The 27,598-nt window shown below is 41.7% G+C and overlaps 1 protein-coding gene across 1 annotated transcript in view; it reads left to right on the top strand.

Annotated features, from left to right (window-relative positions):
• Positions 1 to 27,598, top strand: part of LOC111981931 (roundabout homolog 2-like) — a 178,929-nt gene that overhangs the window by 131,152 nt on the left and 20,179 nt on the right. Inside the window, exons 10-17 of the mRNA XM_070449476.1 lie at positions 8,158 to 8,239; positions 8,929 to 9,094; positions 9,470 to 9,636; positions 9,928 to 10,049; positions 13,782 to 14,013; positions 16,372 to 16,496; positions 16,746 to 16,917; positions 17,922 to 18,098. Of these exons, the coding sequence (XP_070305577.1) occupies positions 8,158 to 8,239; positions 8,929 to 9,094; positions 9,470 to 9,636; positions 9,928 to 10,049; positions 13,782 to 14,013; positions 16,372 to 16,496; positions 16,746 to 16,917; positions 17,922 to 18,098 (1,243 nt within the window). The remainder of the gene's footprint in view (positions 1 to 8,157; positions 8,240 to 8,928; positions 9,095 to 9,469; positions 9,637 to 9,927; positions 10,050 to 13,781; positions 14,014 to 16,371; positions 16,497 to 16,745; positions 16,918 to 17,921; positions 18,099 to 27,598) is intronic.

Here is a 27,598-nt window from a genome sequence, read left to right as displayed (position 1 = left end):
ATCCCTTTGTTGAAACATGGTCGTGGCAGAATCATGCTGTGGGGATGTTTTTCAGTGGCAGGGACTGGGAGACTAGTCGGGATCAAGGAAAAGATGAAGGGAACAAAGTACTGAGAGATCCATAATAATAACCTGCTACAGAGTGCTCAGGACCTCAGACTGGGGAGAAAGTTCACATTTTAACAGGACAAAAACCCTAAGCACACAGCCAAGACAACATAAGAGTGGCTTCGGGACAAGTCTCTGAATGTCTTTGAGGGCCCAGCCAGAGCCCGGACTTGATCCAGATCTAACATATCTGGAGAGCCCTGAAAATAGCTGTGCAGCGACGCTCCCCATCCAACCTGACAGAGCTTGAGAGGATCTGTAGAAGAATGGGAGAAACTCCTCAAATACAGGTGTGCCAAGCTTGTAGCGTCATACCCAAGAAGACTCGAGGCTGTAATCGCTGCCAAAGGTGTTTCAACAAAGTACTGAGTAAGGAGTCTGAGTTCTTATGTAAATGTGATATTTCAGTTTTTTATTTTTAATACATTTGCAAAACTTTATAAAAACTTGTTTTTGCTTTGTCATTATTGGGTATTGTATGTAGATTGATGAGAGAAAAAAATATTTCATACAAGGCTGTAACGTAATAAAATGTGGAAAACGTCAAGTGGTCTGAATACTTTCTGAATACAGAAATCATTTTTAAAGTGACTGGGATTGCACAATAAAGTCAGGGACTTTGTGGTCACATTGTGGTCACTACATTTTCTGCAGCACATGTTGCAGAAATATAAGGACTGAATGCACGCCTAATTTACACTTCTCCATCTGGCTTTTGGGGGTCACCTTATTTTTTAACATGTATTGGATAACGGCTCAATCATTTGGGCTTTTTTGGGCTTGGGCTCATAACATTTATTTAATGTATGACTCATCAGCCTCAGGTAGCATCAGACTTGAATTTTCATGCCGATCAAAGCTCTAATCAAATCCAGACATACATGTATTAATATGCTTTAGAATGGCACTTCCGGTTTGGGCAGGAAATACCGGATAACCTGGGAGAAAAGTGGTTATTCTCGAGGTGGAACATTTTGTAAAATACCGGGAAATTATTCAAACCTAGTCTGTAGCTTCTTTTTTAGATGTTTGGGGCTGCTGGTGAACCATTATGTGCAGGCATAATCAAAGTGACACTGGACTAGCACACTTGACAGAGTCTTTAGGGTGTCTATAGGTTTCCATCTAATTGGCAACAGATTTTCATGTGAATATTCTAAAATATGCATCAAAACAATATGCATATTTCAGGGTTTCCTTTTGGAAAATGTGTCGCCTGACAATGTGACTGGGAAGATTTKAATTTACTAGACATTTGAGAAATTTACCGGACATCCATTTGCATTCAGATCCGACTTGGCGGCACCAGCGCCATCAGTAAATGAGGGATATTGGCCAAATGAGCCACATTKACGTGTCCCTAAAAACAACCTATRTCAAATGACCTAATCATTATTCCTTATGTTTCGATGTGTAGCATATGCAACAACAAAAAATATTGTTTTTTAGGCTTCTTTCCTAAAAAAAATATTGTCCACCTCACAATTCAGCTGTCAGAGATTTGAGCACTAAATGCATTGCATGCATAGGCCTATAGGCTTAGGTGTCCACTATATGATATTAACATTACAAAATATATAGAGCCTATATAAGGAAGAGAAGCATAGGCCTAGCCCCAGAGAGATAGAGACAGATATGCTTGTGGCATGCTACAACACTGACATGCATTTCTTTATGTCAGATGGCTAGATAGTACAGATGTACAGAAGGAGGCTAATTTGTTMTTTTTCAATCAGAATATCTGGTATAAAGATAAGCATTGTTTTATTAGATTATACTAGTAACTCTGGTAGGCATGAAACATTCTTCCTCACCTCAAGTTCTACTGTTGGAGTCAGTTGGAGCGCCAGTGCACACTGCCTTCATATCATATGCTTGCAGTGGCTAAAGCTTAATATCAGCCACACCAAACCTTCACTAAAGTGTATTATTATGGTAATGTCAAAAGTAATTTAAGCCATTGTTTATAGGGAAAATACGAGCAGGCAAACACAGCATTAAAGTTGGAACTTAATTTGGTTTAAACCTTTACAGAAGTTTYGAACAGGCTATATTGCAGCAATTACCAACAAAGGCAAGTGCCTACCATACCCAACAAATKACAGAAAAAGTATAATGTTATTTATTTTAAAACAGGCCTACKTATAACCTATCTAAGCACACAATTAAAAAGACAGATGTAATTGTAGCCAATGAAAATGTCTCAAAATATTTAAACAAAACAGGTTTTTCATATTTAAAGAACTGGTTTTGAATAATAAATAAGCTTACAAAAATAACAGTTATATACAGTAATAATAATACAGATAAAACGAATTACTATAAAGCTCCAAAATGCTGCATTCTTCAGATCTTAGTCCACAACAATATTAAAAAGTACATTAAATTCCCCTCATAAGCTTTTCACTATACTGTAGGCATAGCATACTCTTTTTCCTCTTTTGTTTTACTTCAATGAAAAAGGCCTCCATCTTCACAATCAACAGTAGCCTAGGCCAAGGCTCCTCTGTTGCTCTCTCTCTCCTCAACAGCAGGCGTACGTGAGCGCAAGGCGTGAGAGAATGGTGCTGACGATCGAATTCGGGGTATAGGCTATGATAGACAGCCTCTCCTGGACAATTTGGCCTTCTACAATTTAATTTATTGGCTTTGAATTTTTTTAKCGCCCAAATGCAGGCAATTACCATATACATAATGGAAAACCTGGAGTATTTTCCCATYATAGTTGTGTTTCCATTAAATTGACTTGTTGCAGATAAAATCTGTGCGTAAATACATAGTGCACATACAAAAATATATTTTGGGTTTAAATTGCTATGTACYGAATAAAAAATACAAGGTAAAAGGGTTTCCATTGCATGTTCAACTCTAGGCCTGCTGAAGGTTTTGTCACAAAAATGTTGYGTAGGTATAGCGAATGTGCCCACCRGTATTGGCACATGCGGTCTAGTCAACAGCTTGCAGATACAGTGCAGGTATAGCCTACTACATCATGATATTATTATGGACAAAGTGTGAGATTAKTTTTATTTGTCAAACGGCAGCCAAGCATCGATCATCATGTCACCAGAATAAGACCCTCAATATCTATTGAAAGGAGCATCAACCTTATCAATGTGCACTTTCACCACCCTGTGAAGTTCATCAGAACTTATTTCATCTGTAGCCTAATAAACTGCATGCWTTCCTATGATGTGTTGACATTTTTTATCAGACATGTAGGCTACTTTACTCRCATAAACAATTTGGATGGAAACYTGGTTAATGTCAAGCTATTTTGAGGATGCTGGAATGATATTTTGGATGAACGGGCGCATGCCTACAGGAAACTTTTGAAGTAGCATAATCAGATGGCACATTGTGACTGGTTGTGTTTATATTAAAACAATTAAATTATAAATATTTAGGCTATATTGAAGCATTAGTTTCTAGGTGTGCAAGGAATAGCTGCATGGATTGGAGAGGAGGCCAGAGTGTGTTGAAATTTCCTGAATAACTGGGCCTGCCGGGAGCATATGTGGCCACATTACTATAGGAAGACTTTGAAATGATGATTTGCAACAGATTGCGCATTCAGTATCAGAAGTAAAAAAATACAGCAAGACTGGCCTGCTACAGTGTGTTTCTAGACCTTATAAAGAGTAGACCCAAAACTGATCCAAATTGAATGAAACATTTAAATCACAGGGCTTTTGCGCCAATATTCAAATGACAATTTCACTGCAGCCTAGAGTAGGCTAGAATGTTGTACTCACTGGAAAACAATAATGCCATTTTCCATTGCATTGTGGTGTGGTAGGCTAGTTTAGGTAGGATCATTGCATTGTCCCTAAACAACATCAATAGGGGAATTGTTTTAGCTGTGTGTCTCATGTCTTCACTGTTCTTTCATGCACAAGGAGGCATCTGGCCTCTCTGCTGCCTATCAGCTATTCCTATTTGTTCTTGTCGATTCATATAAAAAGTGTATGCAGCTTTGAATGTTTAATGTGTGTATGATTGCTAGTTAGCCTATTGCAGAACTGGACAAACGATCCACCTACCGCTATTGCACGAATAAATGGTGATAAAGGGCATACAAGACCGTTAGTTTACTATACCTGTGGTATAGTAAAAAGTTAGCACATGGAATAGCGTACTGCATAAGGGGAGTACCAAAACACAGTGATATAGGGGAGTTCACACAAAGCAGGTAAGGAACTGTGCTAGATGGAAGAAACTTGCAAAAGAGCAATTGTAAAAACACACGACCCTTCCCAAACCCCCCAACAAGTTTGACAACCCTCTCCTATTTTGAGAAGAGATAGATAGAGAGAGAGAACAAGGGAGAGAGAGAGGGGGAACAAGGGAGAGAGAGAGAGAGAGAGAGAGAGAGAGAACAAGAGAGAGAGAGGAGAAGCAGGAACAAAGGAGAGAGAGTGAGCTGGAACAAGGAGACGAGAGAGAGAGTGTGTAAAGGAGCAGCCCCAGTATTAACAGAGGGCCAACGTTAAATAGATGATCATGTCCCTGTTTCACTGTGTCTGATCCGTACTGATGATGATAGGGCTGAGGATGTGGGAGGCTGACTAGTACTAAGCGATGTATTTTATTTTTTAAATAACTTCAGCACTTACAGCATCTTCCCTCGCTCTATCTTCTTGTTGTCACCCACTCCCTCTCTCCCTGGGTGCGAATCAGGCCAGTGGAGGTTAATGCATTTTTTGTGTACTGCTGCCTGCCCTTTCAATAGCAGAGGTTGACAAAAGGGCTGTGAAGGCCAACTGGGATCAAGGTTGGACTGGAAAGACCAATGGAGCCACCAAGCATCACCAACAAACAATATTACTACTATCAAAACGGCACACTGGTTTTAATGAGCATACAGTGCCTTCACTGGCATAACGCAGTTTCTCTGGACTCCCCTGCAAGGTCTGGACCCCCCCTTAAATAAAATAAAACATTTAAGTATAGACTACTGATCACTGTCCATAGTGCTGACGTCTATGCGGCTGCATACCTATCGAACCGATGATAGGCTTTCTGTGATGCCAGGGCTTAGCTTAGCTTTAGCTAATAGATACATGTTTATTGGTAGGCCTATTTGGTCGTCATTTTCTCATATTAAGCCTAACATTTCACGAAGGTCTACATGGTGTCACAATGCTGCAATTTTTATACTGCCGGCTGGTGGCAAATTCAAACATTCAGATTGTAAAATAAATGTTTGATGSAAMAGCAYACTAATCAGCTAGATYTTTTTAACTGTCCCGTATAGGCTACCTGAACCTGAATGACATGAGCCGTCCTCGCACTCTCTCCCAGCTTGTATAGAAAGTTGTGCGTAAAACCAGGCCATTGATGCCAAATAATACWATCAGTCCACCCTCAAAACACTAGCTTACTAGGGATTGTTTCATTATGCAGTGTACTATCTATAGCTATATACAGTATTTAGCTTCGATTTAGAAACGTGTTATAAAAATGACACATCAAATAGCCAAACAATGAGGGAAAAAGTAGTCGGCTTGAGGRTAAATTCAGCYACTATTTWTTGTTGAACTCAGCGGCTTTTGTCTGGCTATTGGGCTGCAATATTCAAGGTAAATAAAATCWAATTAATATTAAATCCAACTTGAGAGACTCCCCTGGTCTTCTGAAGTTCTCCTTTTTTGTGAGCTAATGTTTCCACCACTGCCTGTAGGCCCAGAACCGACTGTTTTATATATTGAGTATTACCAACCTAGACAGTCTTTTCTGAGACATTGCGCTGCACACAATTTCAACTTAGTCTTGAATGATGCATGCCAAGATATAACATAGATAAGGGACTGTTGATATTGCAACCACACAATTTAAGCGCTGGTTCACTAGTGTGAAATAAATCGCAAACTGCTTTTTTTGTTCAAGCCCCAAGAACTGTTGTCTGCTAAAGATGATAATCTGTTTGCATCTGTCAATTTATTGGTTGCCCAGTATTCAGACGAGCTGTCCCCAGAGCTTCCTATACAGTGAATCTCTTTCCGTAATGTGTTGAGGCTGKCAATTAAGGAGAATGAGAGGATTAATTAGAGATGTTACAGAACTGCTGTATTTCAAGCACAACTCCGTTCTGCCCAGTTTCCCTGATGTTGCTAACGCAATCAAACTGTTTTTACCATTCCTGTAACTGTCGCTTCTGTGGAGAGATAATTTTCTAATTTAAAACGTACTAATAACTACCTAAGAACCATTAGGCTCTCAGTCTGATATGTGCTTTTGAASAACTGAGTAAGCTCCACTCATTGCACTGGCGTCATCGTAGACTTGACCACGGCATTTGTTCACTGATATTCCCTCATACCTATAATCAGTTTATTTTAAATGTTTCAGTCACATTCCTGAAGCCCAAGAAACAAACACTTAGCCTCCTAGCACACATGGAAAATAAAACGTTTTATGAATTACTTTTTAGAGGGTTAATGTCAAAATAATAAAAAATWMTAATAAAAATGTACATCGATGATAGGCGCATGGCCCCCCAGAGCTCATCGGCCCCTGCCTTGCTGGGGTGTCCGGTACGCCAGTGAGTGCCTTCAGAAAGTATTCTCACCGATGGATTTTTTCCACATTTTGTTGTGTTTCAAGGTGGGATTAAAATGTATTTAATTGTAAAAAACAACAACAAAAAAAACAACGTCAATGATCTACACAAAATACTATGTAATGTCAAATTGGAACAACAATTCTAACATTTGTAAAAAATTCATCAAACACATATCTTGATTACATAATTATTCAACCTCCTGAGTCAATACATGTTAGAATCTCATTTGGCATTGATTACAGCTGTGAGTCTTTCTGGGTAAGTCTCTAAGAGSTTTGTACACCTGGATTGTACAATATTTTCACATTATTATTTTTTGAATTMTTCAAGCTCTGTCAGGTTGGTTGTTCCTTTTTCAAGTCTTGCCATAGGTTTCAAGCCAATTTAAGTTAAAACTGTAACTAGGCCACTCAGGAACATTAATTGCCGTCTTGGTAAGCAACTCCAGTGTAGATTTGGCCTTATGTTTTAGGTTATTGTCCTGCTGAAAGGTGAATTTGTCTCCTGGTGTCTGTTGGAAAKYAGACTGAACCAGGTTTTCCTCTAGGATTTAKCCTGTGCTGAGCTCTATTCAGTTTATTTCTATAAAACAAAAACTCCTTAGTCCAATGTTGACCCATCCTCAGTTTTCTCCTATCACAGCAATTAAACTCTGTAACTGTTTTAAAGTCACCATTGGCCGTATGGTGAAATCCCTGAGCGGTTTCCTTCCTYTCCGGCAGCTGAGTTACGAAGGCCCTCTGTGTCTTTGTAGTGACTGGGTGTATTTTTACACCATCCAAAGTGTAATTAAAAAATWACTTCAGCATGCACAAAGGGATATTCAATGTCTGTTTTTTTACCCATCTACCAATAGGTGCCCTTTTTGCGAGGCATTTGAAAACCTCCCTGATCTTTTTTGTTGAATCTGTGTTTGAAGTTCACTGCTCAACTGAGGGACCTTACAGATAATTGTATGTGTGGGGTAAAGAGATGAGGTAGTCATAAAAATAATAATGTTAAACACAAGGTCCATGCAACTTATTATGTGACTTGTTAAGCACATTTTTACTCCTGAACTTATTTAGGCATGCTATAACAAAGGCGTGAATGCTTATTGACTCAAGACATTTCAGCATTTCATTTTTTATTTATTTGTAATTCAACTTTGGCATTATGGGGTATTGTGTGTAGGCCAATGACACACAATCTAAATTTGATCTATTTTAAATTCAGGAGGTAACATTACAAGGGGTGTGAATATTTTCTGAAGGCACTGTACTGTATATAAAAATGTTTGTCTTTCCAAACTGTTATTAATTGAGGAGTTGATTGATTTGTTCATCAGCTGAATGTTTGGTTGGTCAGTTGTATGATCAGTTTTAGGGTTGCATGTTTGGTTGTTTCTCTTTTGAGAAATAAATGGGAAGACAGTTGTTTCATTGTCAACTGTCTGGTCAGTGTATGTTCTGATGTGTTCTGATGTGTTCCTCTGTCCTCCTCAGCTATCTGACTCTGGGCTGTACACCTGTGTGGCCACCAGCTCCAGTGGGGAGACCTCATGGAGTGCCTTCCTGGATGTCAGAGGTATAGTAACAATGTGTCCATCTGATTCTACACTCTTAGAAAAACAGGTGCTATCTAGAACCGAAAATGGTTATTCGACTGTCCCCGTAGGAGAACACTTACAACCAGTTTGGGTTCCATGTAGAACCTTTTCCACAGATGGTTCTACGTGGAACCCAAAATAGTCCCTGATTGGTAGATGAGTGGCAACCCCGATTAGAAGAACCTGCTGCTAATCTGTTGTTCTTTACAAATGCTGTTTGGAATTAACGAAAAGTGTACCTACACACCRAAGAAGGCTCTAAAGCCAAAACGTCTGTGTACACTATCCCTGAGGTGGTAAAACATCAAACAATAAAGTAAGCTTTACAATATGTAACATATTTTTGTGTGTGAACCCATTACACCTCTTTGTTTGTCTGAATTCAAAGGTTTTACGCACCAGCCAAGCTTTTGGGAGAGCACAATGGTTCTCTTTTGATTAACCAAAATAGTTCTACCTGGAACCAAAAAGGGTTCTACCTGACACCAAAAAGGGTTTCGACCTATGGGGACAGCCAAATAACCCATTTGGAACCATTATTTCTAAGAGTGTACAGTACACACCATTGATTGAAGCCAATCAACCTGATGCGTTTGTTTCTCCTTCAATCTGCCATGTCCATTTTGATTCATTTTGAAAGAACCTGTTCTCCTTTTCTCCATCTCAGAGCCCAGTGACCTCACAGACTMCATGTCCCACAATGCCAGTACCCTACCAGGGCCTCCCTCCAAGCCAGAGGTCACTGATGTCACCAAGAGCACAGTCTCGTTGTCTTGGGAACCTGGRACCGAGGAGGGTTCCCCAATCTCCTCCTATGTCATTGAGGCCTTTGGGTATGTCTGGGAACCTTGGCCCTAAGAGAAGCTGCAGTAAATTACCCCAAACTTTCAGAGCAATGACAGATGTATGCATGTATGTGGGCATAAGGTTCACTGGCCTGTTCAGGGCAAGCACATACATCCTAGGGCTTTGGCTGAATAGTCTGCATACAAGAATCATGTACAGTCCAACAAGGTTGATCAGAGTTTTTTTGAACCACTAAAAAGTGTTTAGGTTTCAGACTAGAGTTTCAGATGTCATGATGTTGCCAGTTAAATTAGCTAAGTGAAAAACAATAGGACTGCCATAGCTACAGTATGGAATGTTATTTCCGTAAAAGCTTTTTTTGGCTTCACTAAATATCTTCCTCCTGTTTTCTCTGTGAGCAGTCAGCTGGTCAGCAACAGCTGGCAGACTGTGGCTGACCACGGGAAGACCACACAGTTCACGGTCAAGGACCTGCGACCCAACACGGTCTACCTGTTCATCATCAGAGCGGTCAATGCCCAGGGTCTCGGAGACCCCAGCCCCATGTCTGAGCCTGTCCGCACCCAAGGTACTGTACCAAACTAACCACTGTGTCTCAGTGTACCTCATGGCATTAGAACATTTTCATAAGGGTTTAATCGCAATTGGCATCATCCTCTTTCTCTCTCTCTCTCTCTCCCACACATTCTCTCTTTCTCTGTCTGTCTCTCTCGCTCACTCTCTCTCTTTCTTTCTTTCTTTCTTTCTCTCTCTCTCTCACTCTCTCTCTCTCTTCTCTCTTCTCTCTCTTCTTCTCTCCTCTCTCTCTCTTTTCTCTCTCTCTCACTTTCCTCTCTCTCTTTCTCGTTCTCTCTCTCAGACATCAGCCCTCCGGTGCAGGGTGTCGACCATCGACGTGTTCAGAAGGAGCTGGGTGATGTGGTGGTCAGCATGCATAACCCTGTGGTCATCAGCTCCACCTCTGTCCAGGTCACATGGGCTGTGAGTACTACTGATAGGAATCTATACTGTCAATTGTTTTTATTGTTGCATATCAACAGAATTGCAGTTGACAGTTTGAGCATCTGTTGACCATCTGTAATGGGACGCAACAAACACACTCTAACTTAAGATTTAGACTTGCAGAGCCCAATTATTAATTTATGTATAGATGTCACAATGAGGAACTGGTATGAGTAGGTTTGGTATGAACAAGGATGCTTTGTCTCTGTGCTGAGTTATTATTCTCACTGAATCAAACAGGCAGTATAGAACCTGAAGAGCTGAGTAGCGAGAGAGATGAGTCTTGTACAGCGTTAGGATCGTTCAGGAACAGAGCCAGTTCCAAGCCTTTGCTTATCTCCAAGCTTCATACACAGTTTGAGTTTAGTTTTTCACTCATATATGCTGTGTGTCACCCACTGTCTGTTCTCAGTTGGCACACACACATGCATAAACACACGCACACACACACGTGTGCGCACACACACACAGTGCAAGTGTCTGAGACGGGTGGACATGGAGTCCAGGGACAGCTGGTGTTCCATCAATCTGTGATTGTTTGGGGTGACGCAGGAATTAAGACAAATGTTTCTCACTGAGACAAATAGATCACCATCAGCGGCAACATGTTGTGTTCTCTCTTTTGGATGCGGTTTGCAGTCAGCTCTTTATCTGGAGGTTATTCATATTTTCCCTTCTGCCTTCTGGAGAGCACTGCTTAATGACAGAGGCTCTTCCATTCCTCGCACAAGTACACATACATCAGTGGCGGTCGGTGACATTTAGGATGAGGGAGGACAATTTGTAAAAATGTTATGAGCATCTTTTTCTATTACAGCATATCGGATGACTTGTCATTCATGTTCTAATCAAATGGCCACCCGGACTGTTTACATTGAACCCCCTCCCCCMTTTTGTTTTTACACTGCTGCTACTCGCTGTTTATTATCTATGCACTTTACAAATTATCTATCACTTYACAAATTACCTCGATTAACCTGTACACGGTTACCCCGTGCATATAGCCTCGTTATTGTCATGCACATTTATTTTGTTACTTTTTGAKTTATTACATTTTTATTTTGTTTATTTAGTAAATATTTTATGGTTAAGGTATTGTAAGTAAGCATTTCACGGGAAGGTCTACACCTGTTGTATTCGGCGCATGTGACAAATAACATTGGTATGATTAGACCCAGCTCAATGTAAAATCGATAGGTTTAGGCTACTACAAGATATTCAAATTTTCCCTATACCTAAACAGCATGATCGTTTAGCTTGTTGTAGAATTCCTTCTCGCATCTACGCGCTCTCCTCCTCTAACCGTTTCCCTTCGCATGTKGACTTCAGTGTACAACACATCAGTTGTCTGTGACCATGCAAAAAAAAACTTCCCAGGCCAAACCTTCATAACATAACCACTACACACAGCCTACATAGTTGTCACCATATTAGCTAATGTCATAGCTAGTCAACATACTCTAGCCATTAGAACTAACGCGTTAGTAAACCCGCTACAATCAAGCAGTAAATTAATAAAACCAAAATCTTACCTTAACTTGGAAGCGTTCCAGTGTTGGATAGCCATAGCCAGCTAGCTAACATAGCATCCCTCTGTGTTTGAGTAGGCTAAACTAGCTACCTGCATTCACTAGGTAAGTGAAGGTGAAAAAAAGTACAATGAAATATAGCTTTCGCACTCTCTCTCTCCCGCTCTCTCGCTTCTCCTTCCTTGAAGAAAAAAATTATTTGTTCAAAACTGTTCCAACTATTCTCTTTCTCTCTCTTTGAGTCAACTACTCACCACATTTTATGCACTGCAGTCTTAGCTGTAGCTTATGCTTCCAGTACTAGATTCATTCTCTGATCATTTGATTGGGTGGACAACATAGGTTGGAGGACATCCTCTTGAAGTTGTCATAATTACTGTGTAAGTCAATGGAAGAGGATGAGAACCATGAGCCTCCTAGGTTTTGTATTGATGTCAATGTACCCAGAGGAGGATGGAAAATAKCTGTCCTCCGGCTACATCATGGTGCTACCCTGCAAAGTGCTGTTGAGGCTACTGTAGACCTTCATTGCRAAACAGTGTGTTTTAATAAATTATTTGGTGACGTGAATATATTTAGTGTAGTTTTATCTAAAAAGGATCACTTTTGTAATGTTYTAAACATTTTATTTTTATACAATTCACTGAAGATGATGGTCCTCCCCTCCCTCCACTGAGGAGCCTCCACTGACATACATACACATGCACACGCACGTACACCCATGCACTCCATATGCTTCAGCACTGTATGCACCGGTGCCTTGATGTCATTTTAACATTATTAGGTATCTGGTTCTCTTTGAGAAAGGGATTTGTATAGTGCTGCATAGCACCATTGTTTTGTTTAGCAGATGGTACTGTCACGACTTCCGCCGAAGTCGGCCCCTCTCCTTGTTCCAGCGGTGTTAGGCGGTCGACGTCACTGGCTTTCTAGCCATCGCCGCTCCAATTTTAATTTATCCATTTGCTTTGTCTTGTTCCCTGCACACCTGGTTTTCATTCCCCAATCACACCTCATGTATTTATTCCTCTGTTCCCCCTCATGTCTTTGTGTGAGATTGTTTCGTGTTACGTGTCTATGTTGACGCGTTTTACTGGTATGTGTTTATTCCGTGTTTTATTTCACGAGGTATGTTATTGTGTTTATACAATATTATTGTGACTGTTTGCGCGTTTGCACTTTTGCATTGGCTGGAGGTTTCGACGCAGTGGCGTCCGTCTGTTGGTTTCTCCTGCCTAAATAAAGTGTGCGCCTGTTCACAACTCTCTGCTCTCCTGCACCTGACTCCGCTCCCAGTACGCACACCTATGACAGGTACACCAGTTCATAACATGGCTTATTCAAGGGAACAATCCAAAATACCATTCAATTGAAATTACACTTTGAGATACCATCTACCATCTTCAGGTAGTGACATGATAATATTTCTAGTATGTAATTACATTGTAACACAGGCCAGATTAAGTCTCAGAATAAGCGTAGGTTTTTATTCTTCACAAATACTATTATTGTCAAGCAAARCCCTTCTCCTAACATACCCTAGCATACCTGTCCTATAAGACAAGAGAAAACTAAACAGAATGGGCTTGTTTATGATATTTACTCCCACTATGGCTGGATCTAGATGGATCAAGCAGTTCTATTACAGGTAAGGGAGGGAGGGGAAAGAGAGAGTGTGGGGGCGGGCATTCATAAAGCTTTTAGATTCACGAATCATATCGTTAAATGAAATGCAAGCAGGCAACCGTAGAGGCAGAGCATCAGCAGCACGTTTCCATGATTTATTTGGACTGGGCTGACGGTAAACAGCTGCTTTATTTGCCCTGTAAAAGCTTTTGCTTGCTTCTGCCCCTGTTAACAAGCCATTACTGTGAGTTATGTTGCACACTCCATCCCCAGACCCCACCACCGCAACTTTCCCCCGCCATAGTAACACGATTTGTTTACAGAAAAGGATAACGTGTGGTTTTAATCCACTCTGTCAGGGTGTAAGAGCTTCGTAGCTCTCTGTTTTGCTGGTTTGCTTGGCATGTGGTGTATTTAAATATGCAGGAAGTAGTTACTATGAATCAAAGTTGATATAATTTAGCTAATGTTGAAGAATACATTTTTTTATATCATTATTGAAAAATCCATTCAAAAATCTGCAATATATACGTCTGCCTCCTTTTCTCTCCTTCAGGTGGAGAAACCTTCGCAGTTTATCCAGGGCTATCGTGTTCTGTACAGGCAGACGTCAGGCCTGCCCTCCCCGGGGGCCTGGCAGGTGCAGGACGTGAAGGTCCCCTCAGAGAGAGACGTGGCTCTGTCTGGCCTGAAGAAGGGTGTTGTCTACGAGATAAAAGTCCGTCCGTACTTCAACGAGTTCCAGGGAGCAGACAGTGAATCAATGACAGCACGCACCTTGGARGAAGGTAAAGGAYCTTTACCGACTCAATATGTGTAGTGATGCAACAGATATTGCCAACTGTGTAGGAGGTATTATTTTCACTGTCAGAAACTCCTGAAATTATTTTACATCAATGCTACTTGTTTGCTACATCAGGTAATGGCCACATACTGTACCTAGAAGCTGATACAGAATGTCATTACACACACACACACACTCTCTCTGCAAACAGACACACTCAAGAGAAGGGGGGGGTGGTGGGGGGGCTGTTTCCTGTGACACCAGCTCAACCCTCTTCCTGCTTCTCTCCCTGCACCTCTCCCTGTCCCTCTCTCCCTGGACACCTGCTGTCACCTGCCATGCCCCTGTTGCATACAACATTCATGCTGTGACTTTTTGATTTTACCTCCCTCCCTCCACCCCTTCTCTTTCTTTCTTTCTTTCTTTCTCTGTCTCACCAACTCTCCCCCTTTCCATTATATACATGCATAAATTAAAAGTTACTTAAGTTAAATCAAACCTTGATGTCAGTCAGAGATTTGAACAGAAGCTCAAGTTACACAGGTGTCTCAGGTTAAGATTCAGCCCTCTGTGAATGGTTGATTAATTGGGTTGCTTTTTATTCCTTGTGTACATTAACACAATTAGGCCCACACAGTAGCTGTTCTCCACGTCCCATGCTCTGGGAATGTTCAGTTTGTCCCTCTAGCCTTCATGTACATRTCTACCTCAAATACCTCATTCCCCTAATGCACATTGGTCTGGTACTGGTACTCCCTGTATATTGCTCCATTCTTGTGTATTTTATTTTATTCCTCTTGTGTTACTATTTTAAACTCTGCATCATTGGGAAGGGCTTGTAAGCAAGCATTTCACATTTAAGTCTACACCAGCTGTATTCAGCGCATGTGAAAAATAAAACCCTAACTTTAATGTTAACCTTCACCCTAGCCTTCACCCTACCCTAGTTAACGTTAGCCACCTAGCTAACGTGTGTGTTAGCCACCTAGCCACCTAACTAACGTTAGCTACAACAAACTGCAATTCGTAACATATCATACAAATTGTAATTCTTAACATATCATACAAAATGAACGATGGACATCCACAAATTAATACATACCATACCAAACGTAATATATCATATGAGTGTCCCGGATTTTCATTTACTATGTTATGTCTACCCCTGAGTCCAGGTTGATCCAGTAGCTGATTCACATGGTTCTTCCACAGACTGTATAATGCCATTACAAAACTTGTGGCTTCTCAATTGAGTTTAGTCCTGAGTTTTCCCATCCAACCAATCTGATTTGAATGAGTTGTACCTCGGAAATACAGAGATGGTAGTTCAAAGTATGAAGTTACTGTAGAGTGCTGACTGAATGAATAATAATGAACCTCCAACACTATAGAAACAATAGGCCCATGTGTTAAGCGATCCCATAGCCATGCTGTTAGCCTGCAGGTGTCTGCTAGCTGTTTGAATCCCCATACAGCTTTTGAAAGTGAAGGGTCTGAGTGGTCTGTCTGCCCACACAGGGGATAAAGAGTGTTTTGTAGATCTCAAACGATTGGCCTTGGGGTTGCCATAGTGTCACTTAGCACATTACGTGAAACACCGCGGGTCATATTTCTGCCGGCGATACATCACAGAGCTAATGGACTTACTAGCATCTCCTTCATTACTGTACACCAGAATGGAGTGCTTTCATTTAGCTCAGATATGCACATCTTTAGCGTCCAAGTGCTAGTGTGTGACTGCGTGTGTTGGCCGTGATCCATTAATATGAAATCCAATAGTATTGTGTAGCATTAGAGGTTCTAATTGGCTGTTCTATTAGATGGACTGTTATAGTTGATTCCCCTAAACCTATGAAGGCACCAAGAGACCTCTGCTACTTTGTTACTCTGTTGCAACTTTAAAAGAGAGGAAAAGGAATGAGATATTAGAAAAAGCAAGATTGAAGTATACTGTAAGGGATGAAGGTTGGAGAGAGGAAGAAAAAGAGAGAGAGAGTCTGGAAGCATGAAGTGTAGAGAGTGGTGTCTCTCCCAAGCAGCAAAGCACAATGCCGCTGCTTTAACACATGTTGGCTTTAACAAATGTTATTAAAGCAGTGGCATTGGGCTTTAACAAATGTTATTAAAGCAGTGGCATTGGGCTTTAAYAAATGTTATTAAAGCAGTGGCAYTGAGCTTTTCTGCTGCTACAGAGAAAGCCTGCCTCACTGAACTATTTTCATACATATCAAGGCAGTGCTCTCTGTTGTGCTCAGGTAAACAGCAACGGCAGGCAGCAGCAGCAGTTTTCTGTTGGAATGAGAACATCGGTATGTGGTAATATTTATGTTGATGTGTTTTGTTGTGCCTCCTCCCCATGCAGCACCCAGCGCTCCTCCTCAGCAGGTGACAGTGCTGACAGTAGGGAACCATAACAGCACCTCCATCAGTGTGTCCTGGGACCCCCCTCCCACAGAACACCAGAACGGCATCATCCAGGAGTACAAGGTAGGGAGCAGCAATCTGTATAGGATACAGTAGTCTTATTGAGAATAAAGGCTCTGGCATACAGGTTCACTGTATTTTTATTGTGTAGAAATATTACAAGAAATGTTTACATTGCACTGTTGAGGAAGCTTGCTATTAAGCATTTTATTACACTGTTTACCTGTGCCAATACRCTTTGATTTGATTTGAAATTGGGTATCAACTGTCTCTCACCACAAATTCCTGTCCCTGTGTGTGTGTRTGTGTTAGATCTGGTGCCTGGCAAACGAGACCCATTTCCATGTGAATAAGACAGTGGATGCGGCCATCCGTTCGGTGGTGGTGGGGGGTCTTCAGGCGGGGGTGCAGTACCGTGTGGAGGTGGCGGCAGGCACCAGCTCGGGGGTGGGAGTGAAGAGCGAGCCCCAGCCTATTATCATAGGTAACACATAAACACACAGGGCACAAGGTCTGAGGCAACCCACATAATAGCAGGGAACCCTTACCTGATTCACAGGCAGGCGGTCTGGAATAATGATTGATCAATTTATCACACTTGGAAAAAATACAATTGTGCATTGTCGGAGATCACATGTGTACGGTTTGAAACGAGGGGTTCAGTGAGTTCTGTAAGGCAGGCTACATACATAGTGATCTATCAGGAAATCAATAGCGTTTCATTTAGTGTAGTGTCCAGTAACAGTGTGTTGAGAGCTGTTAGCCAWAATAATAATCCTCGATATCTGTGTGGCCGTCGCTAAAAATGGTAGACAGTGTTATTGGGGTGGGTTTATCATCCTATCACATCTTATCAAACAGCTGAGGGATGCGCTGAGTATATAGGCCTAAAATCAATAGCAGAACCAGGCCAGATGCTCTTCATCCGTGACTTTTGACTGATGTGTGGGGAAAATATCCTTAACGGCCAGAGACAGGCAAACAGAGGCCTGTGGACTAAGGCTTAATGACTGGGGCTGGGACTCCTGCTCACGCTGGAGACTGTGAATCTAATTTCACAGCACAGTAGCTGCAGCAGAAAATCAAACTCTGTCTGAGCTGCTCTGTCAATCTCCCGTCTCGGAGTTCAAATTGATGAGAGCACTGCTGAATTGATGAACACTCTGCCTACATATTGCAGTTTTTTTATGGTTTCGATGGTGTGTTTTTTATTTGATATTCTTTATCTATAGTGTTTCATGGTGTTGTATTGTTTTAAACCTAGAAAATAACTGTAACGTGATTGTACCTTTCGTACAGAGTTTATTGTTTTTAAATCATATAGTAGATTTTGATATTACCTATTGATAAACATTGATTTTAATCAATTTTGAAAGATGTTAGCTGTTGACTGGTTTAGGTCTAGTGGACAACATAGCACTATCCATCCACCAGATGCCATGCTGTCAATCCGATGGGTGTCCCCTGTCCCCTCCTGTCTGTCCCCAGGTGCAGAGCTGCGTGATGTGATGACGGGGGCGGAGGGCAACAACAGCATCTCAGACGTGGTGAAGCAGCCAGCCTTCATCGCTGGGCTGGGAGGGGCCTGCTGGATCGTCCTCATGGGCTTCAGCGCCTGGCTGTACTGTAGGAGGAAGAAGAGGAAGGGCCTCAGCAACTATGCAGGTCAGAACAAAAAAAAGAAGAGAGATCACACACGTGTGCGCACACCACACAGTGCAAGTGTCTGAGACGGGTGACATGGAGTCCAGGGACAGCTGGTGTTCCATCAATCTGTGATTGTTTGGGGTGAACGCAGGAAAAGACAAATGTTTCTCACTGAGACAAATAGATCACCATCAGCGGCAACATGTTGTGTTCTCCTCTTTTGGATGGCGGTTTGCAGTCAGCTCTTTATCTGGAGGTTATTCCATATTTTCCCTTCTGCCTTCTGGAGAGCACTGCTTAATGACAGAGGCTCTTCCATTCCTCGCACAAGTACACATACATCAGTGGCGGTCGGTGACATTTAGGATGAGGGAGGACAATTTGTAAAAATGTTATGAGCATCTTTTCTATTACAGCATATCGGATGACTTGTCATTCATGTTCTAATCAAATGGCCACCCGGACTGTTTTTACATTGAACCCCTCCCCCCCTTTTTGTTTTTACACTGCTGCTACTCGCTGTTTATTATCTATGTCACTTTAACAAATTATCTATCACTTTAACAAATTACCTCGATTAACCTGTACACGGTTACCCCCGTGCATATAGCCTCGTTATTGTCATGCACATTATTTTGTTACTTTTTTGATTTATTACATTTTTTATTTTGGTTTATTTAGTAAATATTTTAATGGTTAAGGTATTGTAAGTAAGCATTTCACGGGAAGGTCTACACCTGTGTATTTTCGGCGCATGTGACAAATAACATTGGTATGATTAGACCCCAGCTCAATGTAAAATCGATAGGTTTAGGCTACTACAAGATATTCAAATTTTCCCTATACCTAAACAGCATGATCGTTTAGCTTGTTGTAGAATTCCTTCTCGCATCTACGCGCTCTCCTCCTCTAACCGTTTCCCTTCGCATGTGGACTTCAGTGTACAACACATCAGTTGTCTGTGACCATGCAAAAAAAAACTTCCCAGGCCAAACCTTCATAACATAACCACTACACACAGCCTACATAGTTGTCACCATATTAGCTAATGTCATAGCTAGTCAACATACTCTAGCCATTAGAACTAACGCGTTAGTAAACCCGCTACAATCAAGCAGTAAATTAATAAAACCAAAATCTTACCTTAACTTGGAAGCGTTCCAGTGTTTTGGATAGCCATAGCCAGCTAGCTAACATAGCATCCCTCTGTGTTTGAGTAGGCTAAACTAGCTACCTGCATTCGCTAGGTAAGTGAAGGTGAAAAAAGTACAATGAAATATAGCTTTCGCACTCTCTCTCTCCCGCGTCTCTCGCTTCTCCTTCCTTGAAGAAAAAAAATTATTTGTTCAAAACTGTTCCAACTATTCTCTTTCTCTCTCTTTGAGTCAACTACTCACCACATTTTATGCACTGCAGTCTTAGCTGTAGCTTATGCTTCACAGTACTAGATTCATTCTCTGATCATTTGATTGGGTGGACAACATAGGTTGGAGGACATCCTCTTGAAGTTGTCATAATTACTGTGTAAGTCAATGGAAGAGGATGAGAACCATGAGCCTCCTAGGTTTGTATTGATGTCAATGTACCCAGAGGAGGATGGAAAATAGCTGTCTCCGGCTACATGCATGGTGCTACCCTGCAAAGTGCTGTTGAGGCTACTGTAGACCTTCATTGCAAAAACAGTGTGTTTTTAATAAATTATTTGGTGACGTGAATATATTTAGTGTAGTTTTTATCTAAAAAGGATCACTTTTGTAATGTTTTAAACATTTTATTTTTTATACAATTCACTGAAGATGATGGTCCTCCCCTCCCTCCACTGAGGAGCCTCCACTGACATAATACACATGCACACGCACGTACACCCATGCACTCCATATGCTTCAGCACTGTATGCACGCGGTGCCTTGATGTCATTTTAACATTATTAGGTATCTGGTTCTCTTTGAGAAAGGATTTGTATAGTGCTGCATAGCACCATTGTTTTGTTTAGCAGATGGTACTGTCACGACTTCCGCCGAAGTCGGCCCCTCTCCTTGTTCCAATGGAGCGTGTTAGGCGGTCGACGTCACTGGCTTTCTAGCCATCGCCGCTCCAATTTTAATTTATCCATTTGCTTTGTCTTGTTCCCTGCACACCTGGTTTTTCATTCCCCAACAACACCTCATGTATTTATTCCTCTGTTCCCTCATGTCTTTGTGTGAGATTGTTTCGTGTTACGTGTCTATGTTGACGCGTTTTACTGGTATGTGTTTATTCCGTGTTTTATTTCACGAGGTATGTTATTGTGTTTATACAATATTATTGTGACTGTTTGCGCGTTTGCACTTTTGCATTGGCTGGAGGTTTCGACGCAGTGGCGTCGTCTGTTGGTTTCTCCTGCCTAAATAAAGTGTGCGCCTGTTCACAACTCTCTGCTCTCCTGCACCTGACTCCGCTCCCAGTACGCACACCTATGACAGGTACACCAGTTCATAACATGGCTTATTCAGGGAACAATCCAAAATACCATTCAATTGAAATTACACTTTGAGATACCATCTACCATCTTCAGGTAGTGACATGATAATATTTCTAGTATGTAATTACATTGTAAAACACAGGCCAAGATTAAGTCTCAGAATAAGCGTAGGTTTTTATTCTTCACAAATACTATTATTGTCAAGCAACCCTTCTCCTAACATACCCTAGCATACCTGTCCTATAAGACAAGGGAAAAGTAAAAACAGAATGGGCTTGTTTATGATATTTACTCCCACTATGGCTGGATCTAGATGGATCAAGCAGTTCTATTACAGGTAAGGGAGGGAGGGGAAAGAGAGAGTGGGGGGCGGGCATTCATAAAGCTTTTAGATTCACGAATCTATCGTTAAATGAAATGCAAGCAGGCAACCGTAGAGGCAGAGCATCAGCAGCACGTTTCCATGATTTATTTGGACTGGGCTGACGGTAAACAGCTGCTTTATTTGCCCTGTAAAAGCTTTTGCTTGCTTCTGCCCCTGTTAACAAGCCATTACTGTGAGTTATGTTGCACACTCCATCCCCAGACCCACCACCGCAACTTTCCCCCGCCATAGTAACACGATTTGTTTACAGAAAAGGATAACGTGTGGTTTTAATCCACTCTGTCAGGGTGTAAGAGCTTCGTAGCTCTCTGTTTTGCTGGTTTGCTTGGCATGTGGTGTATTTAAATATGCAGGAAGTAGTTACTATGAATCAAAGTTGATATAATTTAGCTAATGTTGAAGAATACATTTTTTTATATCATTATTGAAAAATCCATTCAAAAATCTGCAATATATACGTCTGGTCCTTTTCTCTCCTTCAGGTGGAGAAACCTTCGCAGTTTATCCAGGGCTATCGTGTTCTGTACAGGCAGACGTCAGGCCTGCCCCCGGGGCCTGGCAGGTGCAGGACGTGAAGGTCCCCTCAGAGAGAGACGTGGCTCTGTCTGGCCTGAAGAAGGGTGTTGTCTACGAGATAAAAGTCCGTCCGTACTTCAACGAGTTCCAGGGAGCAGACAGTGAATCAATGACAGCACGCACCTTGGAAGAAGGTAAAGGATCTTTACCGACTCAATATGTGTAGTGATGCAACAGATATTGCCAACTGTGTAGGAGGTATTATTTTCACTGTCAGAAACTCCTGAAATTATTTTACATCAATGCTACTTGTTTGCTACACAGGTAATGGCCACATACTGTACCTAGAAGCTGATACAGAATGTCATTACACACACACACACACTCTCTCTGCAAACAGACACACTCAGAGAAGGGGGGCTGTTTCCTGTGACACCAGCTCAACCTCTTCCTGCTTCTCTCCCTGCACCACTCCCTGTCCCTCTCTCCCTGGACACCTGCTGTCACCTGCCATGCCCCTGTTGCATACAACATTCATGCTGTGACTTTTTGATTTACCTCCCTCCCTCCACCCTTCTCTTTCTTTCTTTTCTTTCTTTCTCTGTCTCACCAACTCTCCCCCTTTCCATTATATACATGCAATAATTAAAAGTTACTTAAGTTAAATCAAACCTTGATGTCAGTCAGAGATTTGAACAGAAGCTCAAGTTACACAGGTGTCTCAGGTTAAGATTCAGCCCTCTGTGAATGGTTGATTAATTGGGTTGCTTTTTATTCCTTGTGTACATTAACACAATTAGGCCCACACAGTAGCTGTTTCCACGTCCCATGCTCTGGGAATGTTCAGTTTGTCCCTCTAGCCTTCATGTACATGTCTACCTCAAATACCTCATTCCCTAATGCACATTGGTCTGGTACTGGTACTCCCTGTATATTGCTCCTTCTTGTGTATTTTATTTTATTCCTCTTGTGTTACTATTTTTAAACTGCCATCATTGGGAAGGGCTTGTAAGCAAGCATTTCACATTTAAGTCTACACCAGCTGTATTCAGCGCATGTGAAAAATAAAACCCTAACTTTAATGTTAACCTTCACCCTTCACCCTAGCCTAGTTAACGTTAGCCACCTAGCTAACGTGTGTGTTAGCCCCTAGCCACCTACTAACGTTAGCTACAACAAACTGCAATTCGTAACATATCATACAAATTGTATTTCTTAACATATCATACAAAATGAACGATGGACATCCACAAATTAATACATACCATACCAAACGTAATATATCATATGAGTGTCCCGGATTTTCATTTACTATGTTATGTCTACCCCTGAGTCCAGGTTGATCCAGTAGCTGATTCACATGGTTCTTCCACAGACTGTATAATGCCATTACAAAACTTGTGGCTTCTCAATTGAGTTTAGTCCTGAGTTTTCCCATCCAACCAATCTGATTTGAATGAGTTTGTACCTCGGAAATACAGAGATGGTAGTTCAAAGTATGAAGTTACTGTAGAGTGCTGACTGAATGAATAATAATGAACCTCCAACACTATAGAAACAATAGGCCCATGTGTTAAGCGATCCCATAGCCATGCTGTTAGCCTGCAGGTGTCTGCTAGCTGTTTGAATCCCCATACAGCTTTTGAAAGTGAAGGGTCTGAGTGGTCTGTCTGCCCACACAGGGGATAAAGAGTGTTTTGTAGATCTCAAACGATTGGCCTTAGGGTTGCCATAGTGTCACTTAGCACATTACGTGAAACACCGCGGGTCATATTTCTGCCGGCGATACATCACAGAGCTAATGGACTTACTAGCATCTCCTTCATTACTGTACACCAGAATGGAGTGCTTTCATTTAGCTCAGATATGCACATCTTTAGCGTCCAAGTGCTAGTGTGTGACTGCGTGTGTTGGCCGTGATCCATTAATATGAAATCCAATAGTATTGTGTAGCATTAGAGGTTCTAATTGGCTGTTCTATTAGATGGACTGTTATAGTTGATTCCCCTAAACCTATGAAGGCACCAAGAGACCTCTGCTACTTTGTTACTCTGTTGCAACTTTAAAAGAGAGGAAAAGGAATGAGATATTAGAAAAAGCAAGATTGAAGTATACTGTAAGGGATGAAGGTTGGAGAGAGGAAGAAAAAGAGAGAGAGAGTCTGGAAGCATGAAGTGTAGAGAGTGGTGTCTCTCCCAAGCAGCAAAGCACAATGCCGCTGCTTTAACACATGTTGGCTTTAACAATGTTATTAAAGCAGTGGCATTGGGCTTTAACAAATGTTATTAAAGCAGTGGCATTGGGCTTTAATAAATGTTATTAAAGCAGTGGCACTGAGCTTTTCTGCTGCTACAGAGAAAGCCTGCCTCACTGAACTATTTTCATACATATCAAGGCAGTGCTCTCTGTTGTGCTCAGGTAAACAGCAACGGCAGGCAGCAGCAGCAGTTTTTCTGTTGGAATGAGAACATCGGTATGTGGTAATATTTATGTTGATGTGTTTTGTTGTGCCTCCTCCCCATGCAGCACCCAGCGCTCCTCCTCAGCAGGTGACAGTGCTGACAGTAGGGAACCATAACAGCACCTCCATCAGTGTGTCCTGGGACCCCCTCCCACAGAACACCAGAACGGCATCATCCAGGAGTACAAGGTAGGGAGCAGCAATCTGTATAGGATACAGTAGTCTTATTGAGAATAAAGGCTCTGGCATACAGGTTCACTGTATTTTTATTGTGTAGAAATATTACAATAAATGTTTACATTGCACTGTTGAGGAAGCTTGCTATTAAGCATTTTATTACACTGTTTACCTGTGCCAATACGCTTTGATTTGATTTGAAATTGGGTATCAACTGTTCTCACCACAAATTCCTGTCCCTGTGTGTGGTGTGTGTGTTAGATTGGTGCCTGGCAAACGAGACCCATTTCCATGTGAATAAGACAGTGGATGCGGCCATCCGTTCGGTGGTGGTGGGGGGTCTTCAGGCGGGGGTGCAGTACCGTGTGGAGGTGGCGGCAGGCACCAGCTCGGGGGTGGGAGTGAAGAGCGAGCCCCAGCCTATTATCATAGGTAACACATAAACACACAGGGCACAAGGTCTGAGGCAACCCACATAATAGCAGGGAACCCTTACCTGATTCACAGGCAGGCGGTCTGGAATAATGATTGATCAATTTATCACACTTGGAAAAATACAATTGTGCATTGTCGGAGATCACATGTGTACGGTTTGAAACGAGGGGTTCAGTGAGTTCTGTAAGGCAGGCTACATACATAGTGATCTATCAGGAAATCAATAGCGTTTCATTTAGTGTAGTGTCCAGTAACAGTGTGTTGAGAGCTGTTAGCCATAATAATAATCCTCGATATCTGTGTGGCCGTCGCTAAAAATGGTAGACAGTGTTATTGGGGTGGTTTATCATCCTATCACATCTTATCAAACAGCTGAGGGATGCGCTGAGTATATAGGCCTAAAATCAATAGCAGAACCAGGCCAGATGCTCTTCATCCGTGACTTTTGACTGATGTGTGGGAAAATATCCTTAACGGCCAGAGACAGGCAAACAGAGGCCTGTGGACTAAGGCTTAATGACTGGGCTGGGACTCCTGCTCACGCTGGAGACTGTGAATCTAATTTCACAGCACAGTAGCTGCAGCAGAAAATCAAACTCTGTCTGAGCTGCTCTGTCAATCTCCCGTCTCGGAGTTCAATTGATGAGAGCACTGCTGAATTGATGAACACTCTGCCTACATATTGCAGTTTTTTTATGGTTTCGATGGTGTGTTTTTTATTTGATATCTTTATCTATAGTGTTTCATGGTGTTGTATTGTTTTAAACCTAGAAAATAACTGTAACGTGATTGTACCTTTCGTACAGAGTTTATTGTTTTTAAATCATATAGTAGATTTTGATATTACCTATTGATAAACATTGATTTTAATCAATTTTGAAAGATGTTAGCTGTTGACTGGTTTAGGTCTAGTGGACAACATAGCACTATCCATCCACCAGATGCCATGCTGTCAATCCGATGGGTGTCCCCTGTCCCCTCCTGTCTGTCCCCAGGTGCAGAGCTGCGTGATGTGATGACGGGGGCGGAGGGCAACAACAGCATCTCAGACGTGGTGAAGCAGCCAGCCTTCATCGCTGGGCTGGGAGGGGCCTGCTGGATCGTCCTCATGGGCTTCAGCGCCTGGCTGTACTGTAGGAGGAAGAAGAGGAAGGGCCTCAGCAACTATGCAGGTCAGAACCACTATATACTGTTACAGACACAGGCCTGAGTAATATCAACAGAGATCAGACACACTATATACTGTTACAGACACAGGCCTGAGTAATATCAACAGAGATCAGACACACTATATACTGTAACAGACACAGGCCTTAGCAATATCAACAGAGATCAGACACACTATATACTGTTACAGACACAGGCCTGAGCAATATCAACAGAGATCAGACACACTATATACTGTTACAGACACAGGCCTGAGTAATATCAACAGAGATCAGACACACTATATACTGTTACAGACACAGGCCTGAGTAATATCAACAGAGATCAGACACACTATATACTGTTACAGACACAGGCCTGAGTAATATCAACAGAGATCAGACACACTATATACTGTTACAGACACAGGCCTGAGCAATATCAACAGAGATCAGACACACTATATACTGTTACAGACACAGGCCTGAGTAATATCAACAGAGATCAGACACTATATACTGTTACAGACACAGGCCTGAGTAATATCAACAGAGATCAGACACACTATATACTGTTACAGAAACAGGCCTGAGCAATATCAACAGAGATCAGACACACTATATACTGTTACAGACACAGGCCTGAGTAATATCAACAGAGATCAGACACACTATATACTGTTACAGACACAGGCCTGAGTAATATCAACAGAGATCAGACACACTATACACTGTTACAGACACAGGCCTGAGTAATATCAACAGAGATCAGACACACTATATACTGTTACAGACACAGGCCTGAGTAATATCAACAGAGATCAGACACACTATATACTGTTACAGACACAGGCCTGAGTAATATCAACAGAGATCAGACACACTATATACTGTTACAGACACAGGCCTGAGTAATATCAACAGAGATCAGACACACTATATACTGTTACAGACACAGCCTGTGTCTGTAACAGTATATAAGTGTGTCTGATCTCTGTTGATATTGCTCAGGCCTGTGTCTGTAACAGTATATAGTGTGTCTGATCTCTGTTGATATTACTCAGGCCTGTGTCTGTAACAGTATATAGTGTGTCTGATCTCTGTTGATATTACTCAGGCCTGTGTCTGTAACAGTATATAGTGTGTCTGATCTCTGTTGATATTACTCAGGCCTGTGTCTGTAACAGTATATAGTGTGTCTGATCTCTGTTGATATTACTCAGGCCTGTGTCTGTAACAGTATATAGTGTGTCTGATCTCTGTTGATATTACTCAGGCCTGTGTCTGTAACAGTATATAGTGTGTCTGATCTCTGTTGATATTACTCAGGCCTGTGTCTGTAACAGTATATAGTGTGTCTGATCTCTGTTGATATTGCTCAGGCCTGTTGTCTGTAACAGTATATAGTGTGTCTGATCTCTGTTGATATTACTCAGGCCTGTGTCTGTAACAGTATATAGTGTGTCTGATCTCTGTTGATATTACTCAGGCCTGTGTCTGTAACAGTATATAGTGTGTCTGATCTCTGTTGATATTGCTCAGGCCTGTGTCTGTACAGTATATAAGTGTGTCTGATCTCTGTTGATATTACTCAGGCCTGTGTCTGTAACAGTATATAGTGTGTCTGATCTCTTTGATATTACTCAGGCCTGTTGTCTGTAACAGTATATAGTGTGTCTGATCTCTGTTGATATTACTCAGGCCTGTGTCTGTAACAGTATATAGTGTGTCTGATCTCTGTTGATATTACTCAGGCCTGTGTCTGTAACAGTATATAGTGTGTCTGATCTCTGTTGATATTGCTAAGGCCTGTGTCTGTAACAGTATATAGTGTGTCTGATCTCTGTTGATATTACCAGGCCTGTGTCTGTAACAGTATATAAGTGTGTCTGATCTCTGTTGATATTACTCAGGCCTGTGCTGTAACAGTAATATAGT

Source organism: Salvelinus sp. IW2-2015, linkage group LG20 (genome assembly GCF_002910315.2).
Source record: "Salvelinus sp. IW2-2015 linkage group LG20, ASM291031v2, whole genome shotgun sequence".
NCBI lineage: Eukaryota > Metazoa > Chordata > Actinopteri > Salmoniformes > Salmonidae > Salvelinus > Salvelinus sp. IW2-2015.
The sequence above is the reverse complement of the archived record's forward strand: the minus strand, read 5'-3'. Positions and strand labels throughout refer to the sequence as shown.